At 39.6% G+C, this 24,800-nt stretch overlaps 1 protein-coding gene across 1 annotated transcript in view; it reads right to left on the bottom strand.

Moving 5' to 3' along the window:
- Nucleotides 1-4,234: 4,234 nt before the first annotated feature.
- Nucleotides 4,235-24,800, bottom strand: part of Skor2 (SKI family transcriptional corepressor 2) — a 40,807-nt gene continuing 20,241 nt past the window's right edge. The window contains exons 6-8 of the mRNA XM_078030069.1: nt 17,138-17,205; nt 9,630-9,695; nt 4,235-4,925 (exon numbers count right to left, since the gene is read on the bottom strand). Coding sequence (XP_077886195.1) covers nt 9,633-9,695; nt 17,138-17,205 — 131 coding nt within the window. The 3' untranslated portion in view covers nt 4,235-4,925; nt 9,630-9,632. The remainder of the gene's footprint in view (nt 4,926-9,629; nt 9,696-17,137; nt 17,206-24,800) is intronic.

The raw sequence follows: 24,800 nt of genomic DNA, 5'->3' as shown, positions 1-24,800 counted from the left end.
GGAGGAGAAAAGAACATATAAAAATCACAGTTTCACCAATGATGGTTTAGTACTGAATTCAAACAGTATTTAACCATGTTTTAAAGCACACAATTTGGGGGAAATGTCAATTCTTTTAAAAAGACAATCTCTAGAGAGCCATAAAAGCTATTTTAATCACTACAACTAATTACAAGGAAATATAAATCAATAAACTTTGCTAAATGGTCTAAAATATAATAAAGAAAACCATCATTAACAGTCATCCAGGAAGCCACTGTCCTTAATAGTGAGATGATGTAAAAGTTGGATGAGTTTTATTATTGAAAACTCTAGGCGTTAACAATGCTTTCAGGGAAATTCTTAATTCAGTACAGAATCAAGGTTTTTCAGAATGATTATTTACTTTAGGTAACTTGAATTTACTATTTCTAAATTATCTGTATATTCGTCCTGGCATGGAAGTACATGGCCATGTGCAGGAAGGTGTTTTTGGTTCTCAAGAGTTTTCCAGCACCCTTTGTGGTAAGTCAAATCAGTTTACTTCCCATCCCTCCTCCTCAAACTGCAGCTCAGTTTCAGAGTTCAAATCAAGACTGGAGTCAGGCTGCATACAGAAAGTCTTAGCTCTTCTCTCCTGGTCCTGTGTGGAGGTTACCAGCTCAAATCTTGGGATTCCTGTGCTGTCACCTGAGTTTCCAAGTTTACCTTGCTGAACTTCTGTGCCCCTGAGCCAGAGCTCTCTGCCTATCACATCCTGGAGTCTAGGACTGGGCTTACTTCTTGTCACCCCACTTTCTTCTCAGCGATGTGTTTTCTCAAGGCTGGAAGCTGCCCACAAATGCCATGCAAACAGTAGTAGGATCTCCTTGTTGTGAATAATGATGACCAACCACCTACTGCTCTTGAGCTTGCCAGCCCTGCTGAGCTCTGTTTCCTCGCTGGATCTTGCCTATGCACCTGGTCACATCTCTGCTTGTATTACACTGAATCCATTAAGTCTTTGGACAATGTACCTTGCCAACCCAGTTCGTGTCTTGCCCTGGAAGCAGACCAAATTTAGATCCATCCTCATTCTGTATCTTTACCTGATATTTTAGTCAGCTTTGCATCACTGTGACCAATATGTCACATATAAGGAAAGGGAAGGGAATAAAGAAACACTTCTTAACTGAATCAACTGTTTTTGAAGAGACCTTCCTAAAAGTTCCTTGTTTCTACCTGTATCCCATTGGCCAGAACACAGTCAATGACCACATCTAACTGCAGGTAAGCCCAGGAAAGGCAGTCTTTATTTAAATACATTGCCACCTGAGTGTGGATACCAATGGATGGCAACTAGCAATTTGCCACATATGGTCACTTGAAACCAAATGAAATGTCAACGTTCTTTGAGAGAGAAAATTCGGAACAATAACAATAGAATGATCTGCTACGAAGATTGACTCAAATAAAATAAATGAGATTCCCTTAACTCAGTTGGCAAAAAAATGCTTTGTGAAGCTACAATATGACAGAAACCATGCTAAAGATTAGCAGAAGATGGTGAGCTGAAATACCCCTGATCTCCCCACCAAAGAGGGTAGAATTATAAACTTGGTTTGGGGTGTCTGTTCACCCTTGTAGGGTGAACCAGCTTTGTGCACTTATCTTGGAAGAGGGAGACCAAGGCACTCACCCCCTGGGGCCTGGGGTCTGCCAGAGGGCCCCATTAGATGACATGGTCACACATTCTTACCATGCACAGTGTTGCTTTTCTCTGATCAAAGCTGTCTTAATTCTTAAATGACAGAGCTCCTGTCAGTTTGACCATATCCCCTGTAGCTAGCAGACTTTCTCCTTCTGTTTTCCACAGAGCTGAAGCCACACTCATTGCAGAATCTTAGGAAATTGGGATGTGATGTCCCTCTCTCCTTGCCTGTGGCAAACAGACATGCAATTACTCAGGCATTCTGAGGATTGAAGGCATCAGTCTGAAATGTCTAGTTTGCCCCAACAGAAAAGACTTTATTGGTTGGGCCAGATTTTTTTTTTTTTTTGGCTTTGATTTGCTCTGGTCTTTTTTGATCTTCTAATTTAATTTGAAATTAAAATAGAGAATTTTGTTTGCATTGTTTATATTCTTCATTAGCTAGTATTTGGGTTGACCTTGGAATTTTGTCCTGACAAAATAGTCAAAGAAAAGAGCACAGCATTTTTCTGCTGTCATTTTGGAGAGCCAAGAATTTTGTTCGTCCTTCTGAAGAGTGGCTTTATTTTTAGCTCCGTGCAGCAGTCTAGATGGATGTCCTGTCTGTTTCTAAAAGACAGCTCAGATAACCCAGTCATATCCAGCTTTAGGAAGAAATTCTTTCTGTTCCAGCTTAAAAGCATTGAGCATTACAAGAATAAGGAAAGGTGTTCACTATCCTTGATGAGAAAATGTGCAGGAGTAAATGACACATTTCCACGTCATATGTTGGATCTCCCAAAGTGTATCACTTTATGGTTGCATGGAAGAGATTTAGGTTCTTGTGTTTGTAGCAGCCCACAGACTGGGCCGGATAAAAATGTTTTAAGAAACGAAGTTCTAAGGCTATGGGAATAAGGACTTCAGGATTCCTCTAGCCCTCAGGGTGAGATATTAAGCAGGGAAAGATTTGGATCTTAGAATTTAGATGGAGAACTGGAAAGCATCAGTGGAGTTTTATAGTCTCAACAGTGAAAGCCAACGGTCTTATCTGCACCGGACATGGCTGTTAACCCAATTCAGAGCTATGCCATGGTTAACAACTCCAGGACTCTAGAGACATAGCTATTGATTTATCTGATTCTAGTTTCCCATTTGCTGTAAAATCATTTACTGATATTTGTGCTCTAATAACTCTGAGACACTTAAAGTTGTATTAGAAATAAAAGAATGACACTTTTGGTTAGTTTTAAAAATATGTGCCATTCCAAGCCCTGGAAGAGTAGCTCAGAGTGAATATCCTTTGTCACAGCATCTGCATATTAATTTCCTCTAGCAGGCAATAAAAACCTGTCCTCATATTCTAGTACTTGGTTTACAGCCCTTCCCTGATGCGTCTTCTCATCCTTCATGAGACAGGAAGAAAATCACAAGTGAGTATTCTTCCTTCCTTAGTAATGTGTACTGTAGTTTGGATCTTGAATGACCCCAGAGAGAGATGTGCAGATTGGAGAGATCTGGAGCTTAGGATTTAGATGGAGAACTGGAAAGCATCAATGAAGTTTTATATTCTCAACAGTGGAGGCCAGTCTGTGGAGCTTTTGGAAGGTGGTGGAAACTTTAAGATGTAGGGCCTAGTGGAAGGAGGTTAGGTCACTAGGGGCATTCCCTTGGAGGGCTAACATGACCCTGACCCCTTATCTTTCTCTTTGCTTCCTGGTTGCCGTGAGGTGAGCAGTTTCCTTCTCCATACACTCTCCACCATGATGCACTACTTCATCACAGGCCCAAAGGGAGCATGGCCAACAGATTAGTGCTGAAACCTCTGAAACCATGAGCCAAGACAAACTTTTTTTTTCTTATAAGTTGATTTTTTCAGATATTTATTACAGTAATGAAAAGCTAACGAAATGTGGTAGCCAAGATAAAGACATTTATGTAGCTCAAAGGTAAATTGTGGAACTTCATTGGCTAGTTTATAATAATAGAGTTGGTGGGGGAAATGTATTAAATATCATGGCGTTGCCCTTTAAATTTCTTTTGAAATCTGCCAAAGGATGTCAGTATTGAGATGCATCTTCAGTTAGGATAGTCTTTGGTAACTTCAGGTTGGGAGGTTGTTCACAGTGGACTTTTTTTTTTTTTTTTTGCAGGACAGAGTTCCCTTAGAAATCTTGACTGCAAGGGGGTCACTATTTTGATGCTTCTATTTATCCTATCCAGCAGGCTGAATGTATGGCACAACATGAATGCATGGACTTAGTTTTAATGTCACAACATCAACTCTCTCCCTGACAGTGTTGGAAGACCTGGCAGGAATTTAGAACATCACTTAACCTATACAAAGATCCTAACATGATGGAGAGGTCTCCATATGCTGATTAGAGCGAGAGGCTAATTTAGCTTTTAGTAATCATTTTTGAAGGAATTCTACTTTTAAAAATAATTTATTCAAACATTTTATGCTAAAATAATTGTAAAATATAATAACTTTCATGAGTTTCCCCCAAGCAAATGTGCACTTAACTACACAAACACAACCATTACTTCATAGGTTTTTTTTTTATTATAGACTTTTTATCCACATGAATGTTAAAGAAACTACAACAGAGTTAAATACCATTTTTGATAACATGATTATATTCTTAATTACACTCAATATTAAATTGTAAAATATTTCCAGAGGAATACAATCTTCATTCATACAGCAGGCAAAGGACCAGAGAGGAAGGGGCCACGTGTGTCTGTCCAGTTTGCCATGAAAAGCAGGTTTGTAGAGCTGACATCTTCCCAGTCTGTCAAAAGAAACACGATCCCCACTCCCGGGACAGTTCTTCTGTCTTCTTTCCACTAAGAATCACTTCTTCAAAAGTAAAAGACAACTGTATAGAGCTGCTCTCTCTCCTTGTGCGCAGCACTGAGACTTCCTGGGACCGTCTGTGGATGTCCCACCCAGCCAGTTGGCTAACAGCACTTCCCACGCTCTGGGTTCGGTTGTCCTTTAAAAACACAAATACTCAAACTTTGGTTCCACCAAAAGATGCGACAAGCATTGACGGCTCTGGTTGGCTCCCCCCTCCCCCCACTAATGAATGGCTACAGTCTATTTTACATGGTTGTCCATGCTGCTTTGAGGTCACTTGTCCTTGGGTTCTCCTGAACCTGATTTTGTATTGGATTCCCAAGCCCTTTCAGTGTGCAGTCTTTCTGCAGGTCAGAAGTGCTCAGTGGCAGGCTGTATTTTACAAAGAGAACAAGAATAAGTGGATGTGTGCACCTGGAATAAAACAAAAGACAGAACGATGACCCGAGTGCCACACAGGCAGATAATTTTCAAACAAGTAAAATGACAGTTACTGCACCCTGAAGGGAAGACATTTTTAGTGCAGTTTCATTATTAAAAGGTATATATAAAAGCATCTTCCTGTTTCCATGTTTGTCTGCTAACTTATGCTCTGCATCTCAGATGACACCGAACCAAACTAGAACTCTTAAATCAGAATGTGCTGGTTTGCTATGCCTTCCTTACCATAAAGCTGTCTGGCTAGTTCCAGAAGCTTTGGTTTGCTATTGGACAAACATTAAGACAGCCCACAGTGAAAGGGCAGACAGAATTCCATGCTCTGGTGCCCTGTTGGCTTTGGTTGGATGGTCCATGTTTTATTTATTTTTCTTGTCTTAAGGTATTAGGGAAACTGTAGAAGTATGACCGGAGGTTTTATGATTCAAAATCAACAAGATCATCAGGTTGTTAACTGCATATTTATAATGGATAATGGAAGAGGTGAATTAGATCATGATTTTAGGTTACAAACCAGAGACAGAGGAAGAATGGGCTGCAGGACCAGCTGGTTTTGCTCAAGTTTGTCCCTTCCTAGTAGTGAGTCCACGGACAACCTACTCACCACTCTGCTCTTCAGCTTTTTCAGCTGTAGGATGGTGAAGGGACAAGTACTGATTTCAATGGGTTGATGATTAAGACAACCCATGAATTCAAAGTGCTGGGAACATGGGGGTACATCATTATTCTCAATAGAGATTATTTAAAGAATCTGGTCCTGTCGTTTCTAACTAAAGGTAAGAGAAATGGATATATTATTTCCCCTTTTTATCTTTGGTCACCCCAAAGGAAAGCACAGGGTTCAACTACAATCCCTCCATATCCTTTTAAGACATTTTTTCTTGCTACTACTTTTACAGCAATTATTCCAGAAGTGAAGTAAAAGTAATGAGAATTTACCAAAGAGAACATGGCAGAAGACTGTCATGCATAGTGATTACCAAAATTTTAGAGCTGAAAGATACCTTGATTGGACTCATTCTCACATGATTTTTAGATGAGAGTTAAGATTCAAAGACTCTAAATGATAACATTAAGATAACATGGGAAGTATCCAATCTAGAACCTCATCATCCTCATCACCAGCCCAAGGATACAAGGCAGGCAAGAAAGTGGCTGTGGAGTCAAACAGACATGTCACTTCCTAGCTGTATGACCTTTTGGAGCTTCAGTGTTCTCCTCTATGAAATGGGAACAGGGTCTACATTATAGAGTCATAAGAACTTACAGATGAATAAATTTTAAGATAATGCAGACAAGAATTTAGCCCAAGATCTGCCATAATTAGTGCCTGATAAATGATAATTATCATTTCCAACCTGGTCAATGGGTATTTATACTTATTTAGATAACTATTTATAGTTATGTATATAACTATAAATGAGTCATCTTCTCTAATTTTCTTTTCATTATGGAAAATAATTTAATTCTTTTCTGTTAAAGACAGGTGTTTCAACCTGTTATGTGAATGATATTTGAAAAATACTTAAAGGTGCTTGAAAGAAAACAAATGTAAAGTAATAAATTAGTGTTGACATCATGCCATTTTTATTTGGGGCACAGATTTCACACAGATGATACTGGGGTATCTTTGCAGGAACTGCCTCAGAGAAATAAGTAGAGTCAAGGAAGGCCATTAGGAATATTTCTGGGCTTAAAAACAGACTCAGATGAAACTGTGAAACACAAAGACATTCTGAAATGTTCTTCAAATCCTTTCTATTGTACTCATGAGCTCTTGATGTGACAAATACACAGAGCAGAACAATGTCTGATCTAATAGGGCCTGTTTCAGGAGGTGACTTGAAGATAAATTAAACAAACTACACTTTACACAGCTGGTAGCTAAACAAATAGAATTCATTGCCCCAAAGGGGGCTATGCCTAGGTTGAAGAAAGGTTTAAATAAATCCATGGGTAATGAGTACTTAAGGAGTTATCGAGGGCAACTTAAGAGTATTATGTGTATATGCCTCAACTTTTAGGGTGATATCATTAATCACAGTAACTTGGCTCTTCTGATGAGTTATACAGTCAGTATCTTGGCTGGGGTGTTTGTTTCCTTTGACTCAACGTGGAATTTCTTATGTTCTAACACAGGGCAAAAAAGATTTGTGGAGCAGTGATATGTGGCAGTACTTGCTCAGCTTATTAAGTGGATTGCCTGTGGTTTTGAAAAGCTTCCTTCCCTTAATAGGCATATTGGAATCCACTGGGTGGCAAGAACACAGCATACCACCTTAAGGGTCACTCTTGCATAAGACATTAATGCATCAATCCCTAATTTGGAAACCTGTGGTCACTCAGCAAGACAGAATTTGTCTCTCTCCCCTAGTGTAATGATTTTTATTTTGTAATCTCTCTTGGGGTAACTCCTTGCAGGCTTGGCATGTTGAGAATCAGAGACTGGCTCTAACAATATGGCCATGATTCTCTGCCTGGCTGATTTAGCTAAGCATTTAAGTAACCACTAATCTTCTGAAAGCACCAGGGTCTACTTAGAGAAATCCCTGTTGTCTGCAAAGATGGAAACAAAATCAGCATGGAGGAAGCATTAGTTACTAAACACAAATCAATCTCTTTTTTTCCACCTCGCTGTTCGCTCTATAACCATCAGGGGCGTGGTTTGAGGGAGGCGAGTCTTCATTTGGTAGGTGCAAGATGGGCTCATGCCTGACAAGCAGGGAAGATGAGTTGGGGAAGTGGAAGGAGTAAAAGGAGAGTTTATTGAAGCTCCTTTGTATAAATCAAACCACACTCTAATGGGTGAATCTCACAAATGCTGAGTAAAAAAAAAAATTCCAGACACAAGAGAACATTCTATACCATGACCTTCGCATGAAGTTCAAACGCAGGCAAAATTGTCTTAGGTGGGAGAAACTGGATATGGGTCACCAGGTGCTTACTGGGTGCTACAAATGTAAAAATTGAGTTTTTAGGTGGAAATCCATTGAACTTTGATCTGGAGACTTCATGACTCATATGACTTTATGATATATAGATTATGCCGAATGTGTTACACTTCAACAGAAAGGTTATTTTGAAACACGTGTTAATATTTCATCTTTTATTTGAAAGAAGATTAGTTTGACACTTTTGGCTATTATACATGTGGTATTATCAGAATTAGTTTGGATCATTCTTTCTTGCCTTGGTTATCTTGATACTCTGAATCTGGAATCTAAATGTTTTAAATTTTTCATTTCATACTGCTGGTGCAAACCTCCTCTAACTATAATGGGAAAGAAACCATCCAAAGTCAACTTTAGACTTAATACAAATACTTTAATATAGAGAACAGAGCCAAATTCAGGCACATCTGTGTATCATTCCGTGGTGGTGGAATCAGAACGATTTACTATCTGGGCATCTCTGTTGCAGAAACATCTGTTCCGTAAGGATAAGAAGTTCATATGTTGGGTAAAGCTTCTAAAGTGGAGAGCCCTAGAATCTTTTCTTGGCTTTGCAGCATGGACACTGCATATCACATTTTTCTTTCCTGTGCCTCAGTTCCCCATTTGTAACATTAAGGGAAAGTGTACAAATGAGAATGTTTGGGAGAGGGCTTAGAGTGCCTGATAAAATTCCATTATCATTATAATTAAGACAAATACTGAAAATGGTCACTAATAAAGATGATGGCAAGAAGTAGGATTGTCATCTGTGCAAGGAACAGGAAACATGATAGGCAGAAGAATTGTGAGCCTGCATTGGGAGAAATTTTCTTTTTTCTTTCTTTCTTTCTTTCTTTCTTTTTTTGGCCAATAAATCCTATTGAGTTGAAAACATGTTCCAGAGGAAAGGAGTAGGAAAAATTATTCTGCTGGGAATGGAACTGATAAATGGCCACAATCCTAGTTGGCCATGAGCAGTGACAAATTCCACCCTCTGGTCTGGATTTTTTCCCCCTGATTTGGCAAATTCAATTGTCGTCTCAATATATGGGTATAGAAACAATCATGTCTTAGTTTTTGCATTCCTACAATTCTAATAAACACATGTATTCTTTCATGGAATCAAAAAGTTGCTTTTGAAATGCTTAGGCATGTTCTGAATAAAATCAGTGAATTTTCACAGTTTTTCCTTAAGAGTTCAGAATGTTTGTCTTTTAAATTATTGCAGGATGTGACTTTGAATCTGGCTTTAGCATAGAAAAACTCTTATAGGTTCAGAGAAAGAACAAACAGAAGGTCTCAAACTGCCCCCCAATTGTTCATATCACCATCTGCAGTATAACCCACTGAAAGTCAGACTTCAGGAAGACCTTTCAGAAGCAAAGGAAAGACAGAAAAGATGAGATACGATAAAAGCATGACTGGTGACATTTCCAAGGGGTAGAAACAAGGGTGTCAGAGAGAACCCTAAAGAGCAGAAAATCTCAAGATAGAATGAGCATCACTTCTGCAGACTGAGTAGAGAACTTCCTTACTTTCAGGAATTTTCTGTGGAATTTATAAGAAGCACTTAGTCATTCACATATCAAGTCTCATTCCCAGATATAGTAAAGCTCATCAGTGTATTGACTTAAACACAGGATACAACTTTACGAATCCCTTGGGCTATTTCAAATACATCAATCAAGAGTACAGTCAGCAATAACAACCCGGACTGTTAAAAATCCCTTTCCTCTGGCGATCTCACCTTTTAGCTTTTGCTGAGATGGGCACCAAGCTTTTCTTTCCTGATCAAGCTTGCTGCATAGGGGATCTGTAAGACAAAAGCAAAACCATCCAGGTGAGCTGATTTGGAGGCAGATGTGTAGTGGAGACCTGTCATCATGCCTAACAATTTGAATGTCAATGAAACTTCGAGGAGAAGGTCCCCACCTGCTCAGCAGTAGGAACTTCTGAGGGTACAGCATTCCTATGTCCCATTTAAAAACCCATCAAGGACAGAAAGGGTGATCACAGTGCTGTCCAGCTAGTCCCTGAGGTTAACAGGTAACATTTCATTTAAAAAAGTTTTTGAAATTTTGCATTTAATACTGTGGTATTATTATTTTTTATTTTAGATCTGAAAAGTGAATTACAATACTATATGTCCAAAGTCACAGCAAAAATGTGATTACTAACTAGTTCAGTGCAATCTTTCAGTTTATTTGAGTGATTTCTTTATAAAATATAATATCATTATAAATCACAAGTAAAACTAAACACCAACGATTACTCTGGGTAAATTTCCAATAACTGATAAGAAGCACCAGAAAAAAAAAATTGTAGTGAATGGAAAATATGACCCTTGAGAATTCTACCTGGATAAACTCAAAGAGTACTTTTGAATACTGAGGTCGTTAATGAAAACCCATCACATTTTAATTAGAAAATTTAAATGGTCATCCTCTCCTCTAACCTTAGTTAAAGTCCTTTATTATTGTGTTACCCACCTGCATCATTACAAGACTAAACTCAAGATCTTAGAGATTTTACCTATTTTAAATATTATTTAAGAAATACATATTTGGCCTTTTAGAATGTAACATAAAGCCGGTGTGATGGTGCACACCTGTCTGGGAGAGAGGCTGAGGAAGGAAGATCACAAGTTTCTTAGCAATTTAATGAGCCTGTAAGCAACTCAGTGAGACTCTGTCTTTAAATTAAAAACAAACAAACAAACAACAACAACAAAATAGAACAATGGTTGTGATGATTCAGTGGTTAAGCACCCCTGAGGTCAATCCCTGGTACCAAAAAAAAAAAAAAAAAAAGAATGTAACATGAAAATATGGATGTTACTTTAAAAGAGGAAGGGAAATAAAATTATTTTAAATTTTTAGGCAATGCTTTTGAATTCGGTGATGTACATTTTCACATTCTCAGTACATTGGTGTGTTTTACTGTCTTGATCTTCCAGTCCATAAATACAAATCTTTGTTAATGGAAAGGAGCTTCAAATTTACACAACGATGTTATTGACTAAGGTAAGCTGGACCATTTTACCATAAAAATAGGTCAATTGAATCAAATAATCTCTTTAATGAGAAAAAAGGAGAAAATTAAAAGTCCCCTATTTTGATGCACGATCACAAATGAAACACATTGGATGGGCACATGTCTGATAAAGGACATAGATAGCAGCATTGACATAAATGATTCATGTATCGACATAAAAAGTTCAGTGTTCTAATCTCATAGCTTAGGATGTGGGCTGAGATCAGCTAGCTAACTATGACAAGGACCGTTACACAGGGATCTACTCTTGTTACCTCTTCTTTTCACTGGAGGTCATGCTACACCTGCTGTTAACAGAGACACCCTTGAATCTTGCCTTTCCATTATGGTGTATGCTGCAATAAGCCAAAGCTCATGAATCACCTCTCTGGGTAGATGTGTAATAGAACAGAGTATTGAATGCAATTATTTAGGATAACCATAAACTGTTGGGCACAATGAGTTACCCATAACTTTTTTTGGAGGGGTACTGAATATTAAACCTAGGGTCTCACACATACTAGGCGAGCACACTAACACTGAGTTACATTTCCCAACTCTTTTTATTTTTATTTTGAGACAGGATCTTGCTCAGTTGCTAAGGCTCATCTTGAACTTGTGATCTTCCTGCCTCAGCCTCCCAAGTCTCTGGGATCACAGGAGAGCACCACCGCCCCTGGATTGTGACATTTTCACATTTAGAAAGAGTCCTCAACATCAGGATTGGATGTCACAGATTTATTGTCTGTTCTGTGACAGGCACTATGAGAGATAAGTCAACATCACCATGAGTCACCGTACAAGTGTGTAAACTATTTACCCTAACCCAAAGAAAAGTGCCAATAGGTCCCTATTCTCACAGCTAAGTCAAAATGCCTTTTTCTCTCCTTTGTGTGTGTTTTTTCCTCCAGAAAAAACAATGTAGCATTTTATTAAGGTAAAAAGTGGAGAAAGAAAAGAGAAAAAGGATGTTTTCAAATGTCCCTCCCCAAAGCCCCAGAATGAAATTTAAACTGCTGTGAGAATTATCTTCACACAAACACTAATTTTTAAATTTATTTTCTTAAAACAAAAAGAAATAAAAACCAAAAACAACAAAAAATCAAAAAGCAAAAATTAAAGAAAAATTACATTAGCAAATGACCTACTTGTTCATGAAAACTAGGTTATTTCATTGATTCCAAGATACATGTTTCCTCCTCACATTTTAACATCTCTTAAATCAAATTATTATAATTATGGCTTCTTAAAATTATGGTTGAAAAAAATTTTTTTCTTGTAATTCGCCAAGTAACGTGCCTCTTAAAATTGATGGTGTTTCATATTCCATAAAATGCACTATTGGATTTATAGACACATCAGCAAACTCTTCCCAACTTCCAGGAGCTCAGGATTCTAGAAGTTCAATTTAAGCCATTATTCCATGAACATCTCCTACAACAGGACTTACAGAAGTTTTCTTTTCATTTTGGCCAGTTTGGAAATCACCCAGATTGGCATGAACAAAAAAAATAATTAATTAACTAATTCATTAATTAAAATGTTATGTCACTTCTAAGTTGCCCAGTTGACTCTAATTGAGCTAAAGTATTGGGGTTGGTTAGGGAATGTAGCTGAGTGGTAGAGTGATTGTAGACCCTGAAACCTCTGGATTTGATCCCTAGAAGTGCAAAAAAGACAGGGATTGGAGTCTTTCAACTTTCCTACTTTGTACTAAGAGAGAGTTAGCCTGAGTTCACTCAGGTGAGTCAAGAGATCAGAGAAAGAATGATGAGAAGGCTATAGAATTAAGGGAAATTGATCATTGTTAAGATGCAAGGCAATAGATGAATAATTGGAAAAAGGCACGGAGGAGTCAAACAGTCAAAATCTTTCTGCTGTTAGAAAATCTTAAAATCTTAAGGAAGCTTCCACAGAAGTTCAGATTTGTATCAAGGCTCCTGACCTGCAGGGATCTCCTTTGACACATACTCAGCCATAAATAAGCAAAATCCTCTAGAGGCCTAGGAATCTTTTTCTAAAAGTACAGTTGAAAACAGTAACTATTTGATCTATTTTTTTCAAAACATGTAAAACATATTTTTACAAACTCTCTGGGTTGAGACTAAGAATCTGGGTAAGTTCCATCCTAATGAATACTGGAGAAACTCCAAGAAAAGTCCATTCCACTGAGGAGCTGAGCCCTTATCCAAAGCCAGCGCTCAACAGCAGTGGGAAAGACCTACTGCTCCTTTCTCTGCAAAGAGGCACTGTGCTCTCACCATTGGGAAGTGGTAAACTGCTTTTTTACAAGTCCACAGTGAATGAAACATTAGTACTAAATCTATTGATTGAACATTATTTTAATTGAGGCTTTTAATGAAGAACTTTTGAGACCAGTTCCCCTAGCTGCTTGTGACTGCAGCATTCTGGAAAAACAGCAGAGGGCACTTCAAGACTAGAACATATGCTTTGTCTTGGTGCTTTGCGGTAGCTATCCTGCAAGTTCCAAGGAGGAGAGAATCTGGGTCTAGCCCTAACCATGTGCTGTGTTGCAGCTTCACAATGTCCTTCAAGGACGAGGATCAAAAAAATTTTTTTTAAAGGAAAACAGCATGTTTTCCACAAAAAAAACTGCAGTAATAGTTTATATACAGAGATGCACTGCTTAAAAAATTATTACCAAATAAGCAATGGGGAAAAAAAAGATTATCAGGGCATCCTAATAGTCTCAGTTCATGTTGTAAATCATTATGATCCATTCTTGGAAACACTAATCAAAGGGTTATTCACTGAATAAAATATCTTCAGCTTCTTTGTAATCCAAAGGGATGATGGAATTTTTTTTAATTGAACATATTTTCCCTAGAATCACAATTCATTTGTGAATGAGGGATCTTTTACCCTTTATTATACTAAACATTTACATTTTCATGAACTTCTTAAATTCTAAAAATTTGTATTGGGTTCCTAGTGAGAGGACTTTATTTTTGTGTGTGTAAATAAATCCAGTCTAATAAAGAGAATGCTTTAAGCATTTGAAAACCCAGAGCAGAGATGCAGGATTTTAACACAAACTATGTTAAATACTTTGAAACTCAAATTTTAAGCTATTTTTTAAAGTGTTAGCCTGTGTTCCTTAATAAATGTTAAATAAACTATTCTACATATGCTTTAAGCTTGGCATTGAGATACATGCATATTTATGTATAAATGCACAAGGAGAGTCTATCATTTGATTCTATGGTCACCACAATTTTACATGTAACAAACTAGAAAAATATGCACTAGCACAGAAATGATAGTCAGCAGAGAATCTATAAATGTAGGATCCAAAGAAATTCAGAAGTTTTCTTTTTATGGCAATGATACCCGTGATGCTTTCCATATAAGTCTTTAGAATAGGAACGCTGTGTAACCCATAGGATAAATCCACTGTGGGTCTATGGGAGTCATTACAAAATATGATGATTTTAATATGTTTGACTGCAAGATAGGATTGGTTTTTATTTCATCTATAGAAAAAATGATTATTCTGTAATATGCACTCTGTAAACTTTAAGTATAAAATGATTTTGAGTGGATTGTTCTGTTCTCAGAAAGCAATGTACACAATGATATTTACTGATGGATGAGATCATTCAACTAAAATCTTGAGAAAGCCAATAACTGTGATACTTTACAACTCTTTAATAATCTTCAGATAGGAATTTCTAAAAGACACTTTCCCCTAGGTACATTAGCAGATACATAAAGCTGAATAAGGGAACTAGATATATCACTATTCAAGTCACACTGTGTCAGTTCTAAAGCAGATAGTGTAACACAAACACAGATCCTTTCTGTTTAAAAAATCTCTCCAGCCACCGAGGCTTAACTGGTTCAACTATTATAGACACTACTTGTACACTGCCCTAGCATTTTATGCATGTGCATTTCCTGTTTATTACTCACTTGCACCTTATAATATCCCTAAAAGATCAATCCTTACAACAATTCTCTTATGAGAAAAAAAAAAAACTTGACAACATGGGCCTTGAGCCAAGTTTACAGACCTCAGCGCTTACGTCTGCTAGTTGCTGACAGCACAGTACTAATACACCAGCTCCCCATAACTCACAGGTATGCTTTACTTTACTAGTTGTGGCAGCAGTTGCATAGCAGGTAAAAGAACATTTGAGGAAGTCAGGACCAAGCCAGGGACATTAAGAGTTAAAGGGACTGTTCTATGAAAGCATCAGAGTTAGGTCAGGTAAGTTCATGGGTGGTAATTCATTTGGCAAAGGTCTACTTCTAACTCGTTGATGCGAGACCCTGCTAGGGGCTGGAGGCAGTGGGATACCAAAGAGAGAAAGAAGCAGGAGGGATGAATCATGTCTATTTCACCAATTTTTCATGTTGATCATAGGAATATAGTTTTGTGAATTTCAGGAATTGTACCTGTAGGGTTGGGGAGAAAATTCTAGCTTCTGTGTAACTATTTAACTTGTTAGGGATGAATTAGACTCATCTAGATCCACAGATACATGATGATAAAATATTTTGTAATACAGTCTAATAAAAATGTTTAGTAATACCAACTCATATTTTCCAGGTGCCAATTATCTCAAAAGACATGAGACCTTTCTTCTTCCATCCAAACCACCTGCTTATTTGCTAAAGAAATCAAATATAAAAAAGACATTAAGTTTATATAGATAGCCTTGAAAAGGGGAAATAAAATAAATATTTTGTTTCCTTTTCTAATGCCAATTTTGCTATATTCACCACCGCCCTGAAATCACTTTTTTTTTTTGGTCTCATATATGGCAATTTTAAAAATATGAAAATAATGCCCTATGTAAAATCAGTAAGGTCTAAAATTTTTATATCTCTCTGCTTATATTCAAATTCTTCCTTTGGATGAAGAAAACAATAGGTATATTCACAGCAAGTAATTATACCACTTATTATCTAGAAATAAAAAACTGACGATAGTAGATACATTTTTTTACTGTCTCTGAGGGATTTATTACCAATTGATTAAGAAAATTATCTTCTCCATAGTGAATTTAGGTGCATACAAGACTGACTGACAAAACTAACATAAGATAAGGTCTTATTTAAGGGGCACCTTGTATAGACGTTTTCAGAACTGAGAGCTGTCATTAAGGGACTGAGTCAGAAAAAAAAACCAAATGGGCTGTTTTGAGAGTTACAAGCAGCACCTTGTAACGTCATCTTATGTACAGTGCCCCCAGAATTCAGGAAAACATGATGAAATCCAAGACTGCTTTAAGAATAATTCTAAGGAATCTCCATGAACACAGGCACAACAGATGCAGAAAGGAAACATTAAAACATGTTTCTTAATTGTGACAGAGACTAGATACCTAGTCTGAAACAAGATGCACAGATACCCACACCTAATTGGTACAAGGGTAACAGATCAGCTCAAAAATGTCAAGCAACCCAAATTATAATAATCATGCTGGTAATACCACTAAGGATCAGCACATGTCTTTATCCAGGTGATTAAAAATATCTTGAAAATATTGAGCAGAAATTAGTTTCCCTATTGTACTCATGAAAATGAGGAAGCTTGGCAGAACCCTTTGAGAGCACTAATGAATAATACCAGATGTGTCTGTGCAGGGACAAAGGGCAAGGACTTCAGAAAACAAACAAAAATCCCAAACAAAGCTGCTACATTTATCAGATATCCTTCTGTTTTTTTTTTTCTTCTCCTATATAGATTACTTTGAAGAATGATTAGGATAGAGTAGCACACTTTATTTGAAAATAATGTTTCTTTTCATTATCCCTCAAGTGAATGCAATTGGTTAATTGTGTGTATACTAAGCTCTATTGACTGTGGAGGGCCTGGCTCAGGTGTGGGTCAGGAAAGGAGGGGTGGGCAGGAGAGAGGGGCCCCTCCCTGTGCTCTCACGCAGCGCAGCACCAGGTATGGAAGTTTGTTGGGTGGAAGGAAACATCAGACACCTCTAGTTCGCCCACAGAGACAATTTACGCATCTGTCTATTAACACATGGTAGGTAGTTACATTTAGAGGAAGCACACTGACACATCTGTTTACCCTGTTTCCTAAGTAAATCTCTTGGTAATTAGCATATAAACCAGCTGAGAGGTAAGTGGACCCAAGGACTCCCTGGAAAAGACAGGAACGGTTTCATACATATTGGGGGGGGGTTTGAAAACAAATCCATCAAATTGCATCTATTTTTAAGTAGAAGTTCATCTTACAATTTGTAACTGTTGCACCATTTCCTCGCGGTAAGCTAGTTCCCTCTTCATCTGATCCTGAAAATTATCTGTTAAGAGAGAGAAATAGAGAAGAAAATTTGTTGAAGTGCAAAATCTACTTTTAATGTACAGTTGGCCCTCCATGTCAGAGGGTCCTGCATTCATGATTCAAGCAACCTAAGATCAAAAATATGCAATTTTAAAAAGTGCATCTGTATTGAACATGTATGTACAGGTTTTCCCCTTATCACTATTCCCTAAACAATTAGGTCTAACAATTATTTACATAGCATGCACATTGTATTAGGTATTATAAATAATATAGAGATTATATTATATAGAGAGATTATTTAAAGTATATAGGAGAACGTGCAGAGGTTATATGCACACACTCTGCCATTTTATGTAAGAGATTTGAGTATCCATGGATCTTCCCTTGCAGGGAGAACCAATCCCCAGTGGATGTTGAGGGACCACTAAAATATAGCTGATAGTTCCATAGAGAGTCCCTGCACTGTAGCCACCCCCACCCTTTTAAGTAAACATCATGGCTGTTTAAAGATATGTTTTCAGCACCCTGTGATTGAATTTGAATCAGACAGTAAATTCTGAGAGAGTAAGGACTATTCTTATATTTTATAGCATCTCAGCCCCGATCAAGTCCCTTTTATAGAAGAATTATAAAGAAATATCCACTCTGATCTTCGCACACTTGTGCAAGTACAGTACTGAGCTTGCACTATCTCAAGTTCATTGACAGTGAGGGGATTGACCAACGTGCAGATGATGCCTCTGGGCCACTAGAACACGAGCCTTGGAACACGCATGCTGGCTTCCCTACAGCTCACCTCACTTGTATTCTGGCCTGACTCTCCCAACCGCCAATCCTTCTTACCCCATATTAACCCTGGTATGTCCCCCTTTGGCCTGATGCCATTAAACAGACTGCCTCAATCCAAGAAACCAGGGAGGGGGGGACTTTAAGAGATACTGATATACAAAAACCATTTTATAATTCTGTGTATTTATCATTTTTTTAAAACAAAAATTTTTTAAGTTGTCAATGGACCTTTATTTTTATTTATTTATTTGTAGTTCTAAGAATCAAACCCAGTGCTTCACACATGCCAGGCAAGTGCTCTACCACTGTGCTATAAACTCAGCCCACATGTTTATCATTTTTATTTCATTTAAGAAGTGACTTTGAAATGCATAGCACAGCACTGCACCTTCTCCATGTGATCTTTTTTAAAAGCATAGACTTGGCTAGCTTTGGCTCTTTGTGCTTTAAAGGAGAAATTAACATGATTGTGTGATTAAGTATTATACGTAATTTTTTTGCATTTATGGTTGATAGATAGAGCAGCTTCTTGGAGAAACCAGAAACTCCCTTCTCGGCTTTTCCTCTCCTCTCCCTTCCACCTCTGCAGCCACCTGATGTGTGGATCCCCTGTGTCCTCCCTCCTTCCTCCACTCTTTGTCCCTGTTACCGCCCAAGCACAAGCAACACTCAGAGGCAACACCCTGCACCTACCTCTTCCCTGAGTAATTTCCCAACTGACCTGAGGCCTCCAGTCCCTCTCTCTCCAAATCCCTTTCATTCTCCCGCTTTAAAATCTCTGATGGCCATCATTTTCAAGATAATAAATAAATCTTTAGCACTCACAAGACTCTGGATACTTAGAGATTAAAACTTTGTGGCTTTTATTTCTTTATTTATTTTACTTTTATCTTCTATACTATTTGATTTCTTTTCCCAACTGCAGGCATGTATTTTAATTTTTTTTCAAAGCCTAAATCTCTCTTCTGAATTTGCTGTGAAAGGCACTGCAGAGAGAGAAGCATCTGGTGCAGAGGGAGGATGGGGGCTCTCATTCCCTTGGGGATAGAAGAAGGAAACAGTGCTTTTGCAGAGATGGAGAGTGGTGTGCAAGGAGAGGGTGACTGGGAGTGGTCAGTTCGCAGCAGCAGAAGGCTCAGAGGAAACACCCTGCACCTATTGCCTATCAAACCACCCTCCAGTCCTCAAACATGCACCCAACTTCTGGTCTCTGTGCCTTTGCTCCTGCCATGTTTTGCCTTCACAGAAAACACCAGCCTTTTCTTTAAAGTCCAGTTCCAATATCACCTCCCCAAGAAAGTTCTCTCATTTTCCTGCCCCTTCTGCCAGAATCAGTCACCTTTCTTTGGTACTTCTCCAGCACCCAATCAGCACCTCTGTAAATATGTCCATAATACACACTATTAGTTGTTACACATTTGTCTTCCAACTGAACAATGAATTCTTGAAGGGCAGGGAGCGAAGTTGCAGACACTTTTTAAATTTCCCCAGCACTTCTGTGCTTCTGCTGGGCACACAGCAGGGGTGAGTTAATGAATCCAGCATGGTACTCTCCACCTGCAGGTGGGATTCTGCTATCCCTGGGAACTGCCCCACTTTGCAGCCTCAGACCTTTATCTGAAGAAGCAAGAGTGTGCAGTGCTGTGCTCTTGAGGCCCTTTATGCTCTGGGGTTATAAGGTTGTTTGAGGAGGTGAACGGATGTGGCTGGGTCCCGAGCACTCCCCCACCTCCGTCTTTCCTATGCTGGGAAAGGAGGAAGGGGATATTTTGATTCACACTGATAACAATTAGGGGTGAGGTGCTGTCTGAGGAGCTGGCACTCACCTTGCCACACTAGGGTGCTCTGGGGTGGGTCAAAGCCCACAGGCTGGGACAGGGCAACAGGGGAGTCAGTCCTCCCCAAATTGCCCTGGTTCCAACACCATGGTCCCACAGCCTGGCCTAAATGCCTCCAGGAAGCCAGAGTTTGCAGATACAGACAGCCCAGAAGAAAAGCAGACCTCCCTCTAGAATACAGCTTTCCTCTAAGCCCCAGGAGGCTCCTCTGTCTCTCTAGGGATCCAAGGTGCCTCTGATCAGAGTGGTAAACTGAGATAGACTAGGAATGAGGGGCAATCGGAAGCTGACCTGGCTGGAACATTCCTTGGGATTCCAGAAGATTTGAAAGTCAGGGGGTGGAAACAGCCCAGAGTAATTAAAAGTGAAATGATGAAAACTATTCTTCATTCAAGCTCATTGTTCTATTACAGTACATAATACAATCCCTTACAATGAAGAGAAAAATGAAGGCATTAAATTATTTTTAAAAAATGAACAATGAATATCTTTGTGAGGATTGCAGTGGGGAAAGGCATTAAAGACAAAAAAAATCAAAGAGGAAAAAAGATGGATTGGTTTGATTAGACAGAACTTGAAAACTTTGATATGAAAATAAATTACAAATTAAACTTCTCAAACACAAAAACACCGTTGTACCATCTAAAGATGTTGATATAAAGCAGAGAATATTTGTGTCATGTCAAAAATTGAATATTTTAGCATGTAAGGGATTCCTACAAATCAATAAGAAAATGGACACATCAAAAAAAATAGAGGGAGAGAATATAAAATGGAACTTACAGAACATAAGATGAATGATGAACAGATGAAAAGTCTTCAATATGTTAGTAGCAAAAGAAATAAAATGACACGAGGCACCGTTTTCCAGTTAAGGTAGGGAAGACTAAAAGAAAAGATGTTACGTGTGGTCCCAGGGATGGCACCATGGACTGGCACAACTTTTGGGGGAAGAAACCTGAAATTAGAGCTTTCAAAGGTTCATACTCTTTAATAACAATTCTTTTAGGAGTTTATCCCAAGGAAATAATAATGGACCTGTGCAAAGATTTTAGTTACAATGTCTCTCATCTGAAGCTTGGACAAACCATATTGTCTAACACAAGAGGGCTTAAAGGGACATTCTCACTAACTCAGTGGAGAGCACTTGCCTGGCATGTGAGAGGTCCTGGGTTTGATTCCCAGCACAATAAACACACACACACACACACACACACACACACACACACACACACAGAGGGAGAGAGAGAGAGAGAGAGAGAGAGAGAGAGAGAGAGAGAAGGAGAAGACATTTATAGAATGATGTGTAATAATAAAAAGAGAATTTTTTCTCCTTTAGCAAAACACAAACACACACACACACACACAGTGGCACAGACTCTCTCTCTCTCTCTCTCTCTCTCTCTCTCTCTCTCTCTCTCTCTGTGTGTGTGTGTGTGTGTGTGTGTGTGTGTGTGTTTGTGTTTCTGGGGACGGAGCCCAGGGCATTACGCATGCTAGATAAGTGGTCTACCACTGAGCTACTTCCCCAGCCTCAGGAGACACATTTTAAGTAAAAAAAGAAGATATGACTTAGACACAGGTGCAGGCCTATAATCCCAGCAATTCAGGAGGCTGAGACAGGAGGCCACCTAAGTCAGGCCCCTGTCTCAAAATAAAAACTAAAAAGGGCTGGGGATATGGCTCAGTGGCAGATCATCCCTGGGTTCAGTCCCCAGTATCGAAAAGAAGGAGAAGGAGGAGAAAAAGAAAAAAGAAGAAAGGAAAAAAAGGAGGATAAAAAAATTGTATAAAATCTCACTGTTAAAAAAAAAGAATCTAATATGTATTAAAAAGACAGATTTGCTAAAGGAGATTGAAATTCCAAAATGTTAATAGCATTTGCAAGATTATAGGTGAGGTTTTTGTTTTCTTCCCTTTGTATTTCTGTTTATTTAAAATTTTCTAAGACAAACATAATTTTTGAGATACAAAGACTATCACTTGTCAAGGAAACAAAAATATTAAAAGCTTCACTATATGCTAAAACTTGATGGAAATATAATTGGAGATGAAATGATTAAGCTTATTTCTCTAATGAGAATCCCTAAAAACTCAACAATTTTTGGAAAGTGATGATAAAAGAGGAGGTAGCAGAGAGAAACGCCACAGTGCAGTGGCACAGGCTGCGCACTGCAACCAGGAAAGCTTGAAAGCCAAAACTCTCCAAGAAGCAAGAGAAGTATCCAGTCTGCACTCTTGGGCTGTAGGTAAGAAGAAAGCCTGTGTGGCACATCTGGTGACCCAGGACACCCTACTCAGGGCTCACCAGGCTGTGAAGTTCTTTTTCCATACACCATCTTCATTTTGCCATACTGTTTCCAAGCAACTACAGGGATGTTTGGTTTGTACGGTGTTTTGGACACCCCCCCACACCTCCAGAGGGCGCTACAAGAAGACAGAGGAAGGAGGAGGGACACCACTGAACATAGGTGAACCCTCAGTATGGGTCACAGTGGGAATACGCAGACAACCAGATTCAAGTAGCTGAGATGTCGTTTATTTTTTAATAGAATGGAATCAGCTTTCTGGGAGAGCAGAATCTGAAATGATGACATTTTAGATGGAATCTACTCGGGTTTTTCATGAAGCCCCCATTCCCTGAAGTCACCGACTGGCCTTTCCCCCCAGTTCTCTCGGGGGCTGCAAGTTGGTTCCCAAGCCTGCAGAATCCAGGACTCCACTCTCAGCCCTGGTGGCTCCTGGATTCAACGATCCTCACGGATTCTCTTTCAGTGTCAATTTGAGTCTCTTTGAATCTGACATCCATACCTTTATCCACTATTTATGGACCCACCATAGGCCAGCACTGGAGGCACCCAGTGGCGGTCCACTGCTGGACCTCTTGGCCCCCCAGTAGGGTGAGGAGAGGAACAGGGGCAGGCAGAGGAGGAGATGACGCATGGCGGAACCAGGAGTGAGGCCAGGAGAACTCATCTCAGAACAGGGTGCCCACTGCGGGAGGGGGAAGGCCTCCTGGAGCCGGGTCCTGGTCGAGGAGGGCCTGACCAAGGGGGCCATTCCCAGCCCGAGAACCACCCTGTGCAGAGGTGGACAGCGAGGGGGTGGGGAGGGTCTGCTGCTCACTGGAGCTTGGAGGGGGAGAATCCAAAGGAGGCTGAGAGGCAGGTGGGCCGTGGAGGAGGGTTTTGAGAGACAATGAGGAGTTAATGTGGACACAACGTGACATTAAGTGGGAACCATTATGGTTTCCTGAGTGGAAAACATGGTGCTAAGGTAGAGTATGAGGAAGAGCGGAATAACCACAGCCGGGGTGGAGAAGGGAGGTGAGGACACGGGCACCCTTCTACCACCACCAGACAGGGCCGCCAGGTTTGGGGCCAGGCTCTGGGGTCACACGGTGGCTAGTGGGAAGAAAGCAAAATGAACTTAAAAACTACAGCCAAAGGATGAATGCTGCACTGAAGTAAGGCATCGCTGGAGGAGAAGAGAGGGAGAGGAGACAGATGGCTAACGGAGAAGAAGATGTGGGGGTCAAAAGGACTTTTTGACTTAAAAACTGCAAAAATGATCAGACCAGTCATCAGTAGGGACTTTGAAATGGTGGCATCTGGGATCACCTTTAATCATTTACTGTAGTCCAGTCCAACATGGTGGTCACTGCAGAACATGTTTGATCAGCCATTCCGCTGTCTTCTCAAAGTGACCTTGATAATTCTACAGTCCATGTCTCCCATCTTTCTTAGGATGGTCTCCCGATCTCCTCTCATGCCCCACTCAGCTTCTCAATTCTATTTAACTGTCCTGTATCAAAATAAGCTTTATTGCCTGTCCCACCCTCTGTAAGTACAGACCAAGAAATCTCTAGGTGCTCTCTTTTCTGATATTAGCCGTTTTATGGTACAGGAACATAAGCAAAAAACTTTAAAACACGTTCAGTAGCAATGACTTGCATTTCTTGGTAATTACTCTGCACCCAGCTCCATGGGAAACGCTTCATTCATTTAATCCCCTCAGCAAGCCCTGGAGGTAGGTATAGCTTTGCTTTGCTGTGGGGAAGAGCTAAGGGTAAGGTCTCAGGTCACTAGCTATCGGGTGGGGGAGGCTGGAACCCTCCCTAGGAACCCCCTGCCTGGCCGGATCTTCTACTCGGTTCTTCCACCAGAGTCAGGCACCGCTGCTCCTGGAAGCCTCTAGTTCAACAATAGAGCTCTGCTTGTTCCTACTCATCCTCCCAACCTCTGCTCGCCAACCAAGGATGGAGACTGTTTCTTTCTCATCCTTCTTCCTTTTTCTTTATCTCTTCTTTTTTCACCTTTCTCCTTCCATCACCTCCTTCACTTCCTACTCTTCTCCTTCTCCTCCGCCCTCTAATCTTTATCTGTACCTCCTCCACCTTCACGGTTAATTCCCGTGGACCTCATCAATCCTCAGTATCACAAGAAGCCCTCAAAGTCCAATATTTGCTTCCAATTTTAGAAAGGCTTTCCTAGAGCTCAGTGCTGATGCCCTCTCTTCCTCCATATAATCACCACCGTCATTGCAGACAGAGCACTCATCTTGTGCTAGCAGTATGTTCAGTACTTGACATCCATGGTCTCACTTAGTCCTCTCATCCTCTGAGACAGGAATGATCTGCCTCATTTTACAGTTTCCACGGTTGGGCAACTAGCAGGGAACATGGACCCAGGTCAGGTAAAATTTTGAGCCTGGATTCCTGTTGTCACAGGCTACAGCTCCAGCCTGGGTTCCCAGTGCTCTAAATTACCTGGGTTTTCAATCATAACTGTGAATGTCTGTCCACCTCCCAGGAAGAAGGATTCCAAAACTCTTATGAAGCTTCCTCTAGGCTTTCTTCCAATGCAGCTTTACAAAGTCCACAGTTTCCATCTGACAGAATTTAAATCCATCCACTAGCCTCACAGCCCCTCACATTTAGTTAACAGGCACATAATTCGCATTTGCTATTTCCATACGTGTGAAA

The sequence above is a fragment of the Ictidomys tridecemlineatus genome, chromosome 13 (assembly GCF_052094955.1).
Source record: "Ictidomys tridecemlineatus isolate mIctTri1 chromosome 13, mIctTri1.hap1, whole genome shotgun sequence".
NCBI classification, from domain to species: domain Eukaryota; kingdom Metazoa; phylum Chordata; class Mammalia; order Rodentia; family Sciuridae; genus Ictidomys; species Ictidomys tridecemlineatus.
Note: the sequence above shows the minus strand (reverse complement) of the source record. Positions and strands in the feature narration are given on the sequence as shown.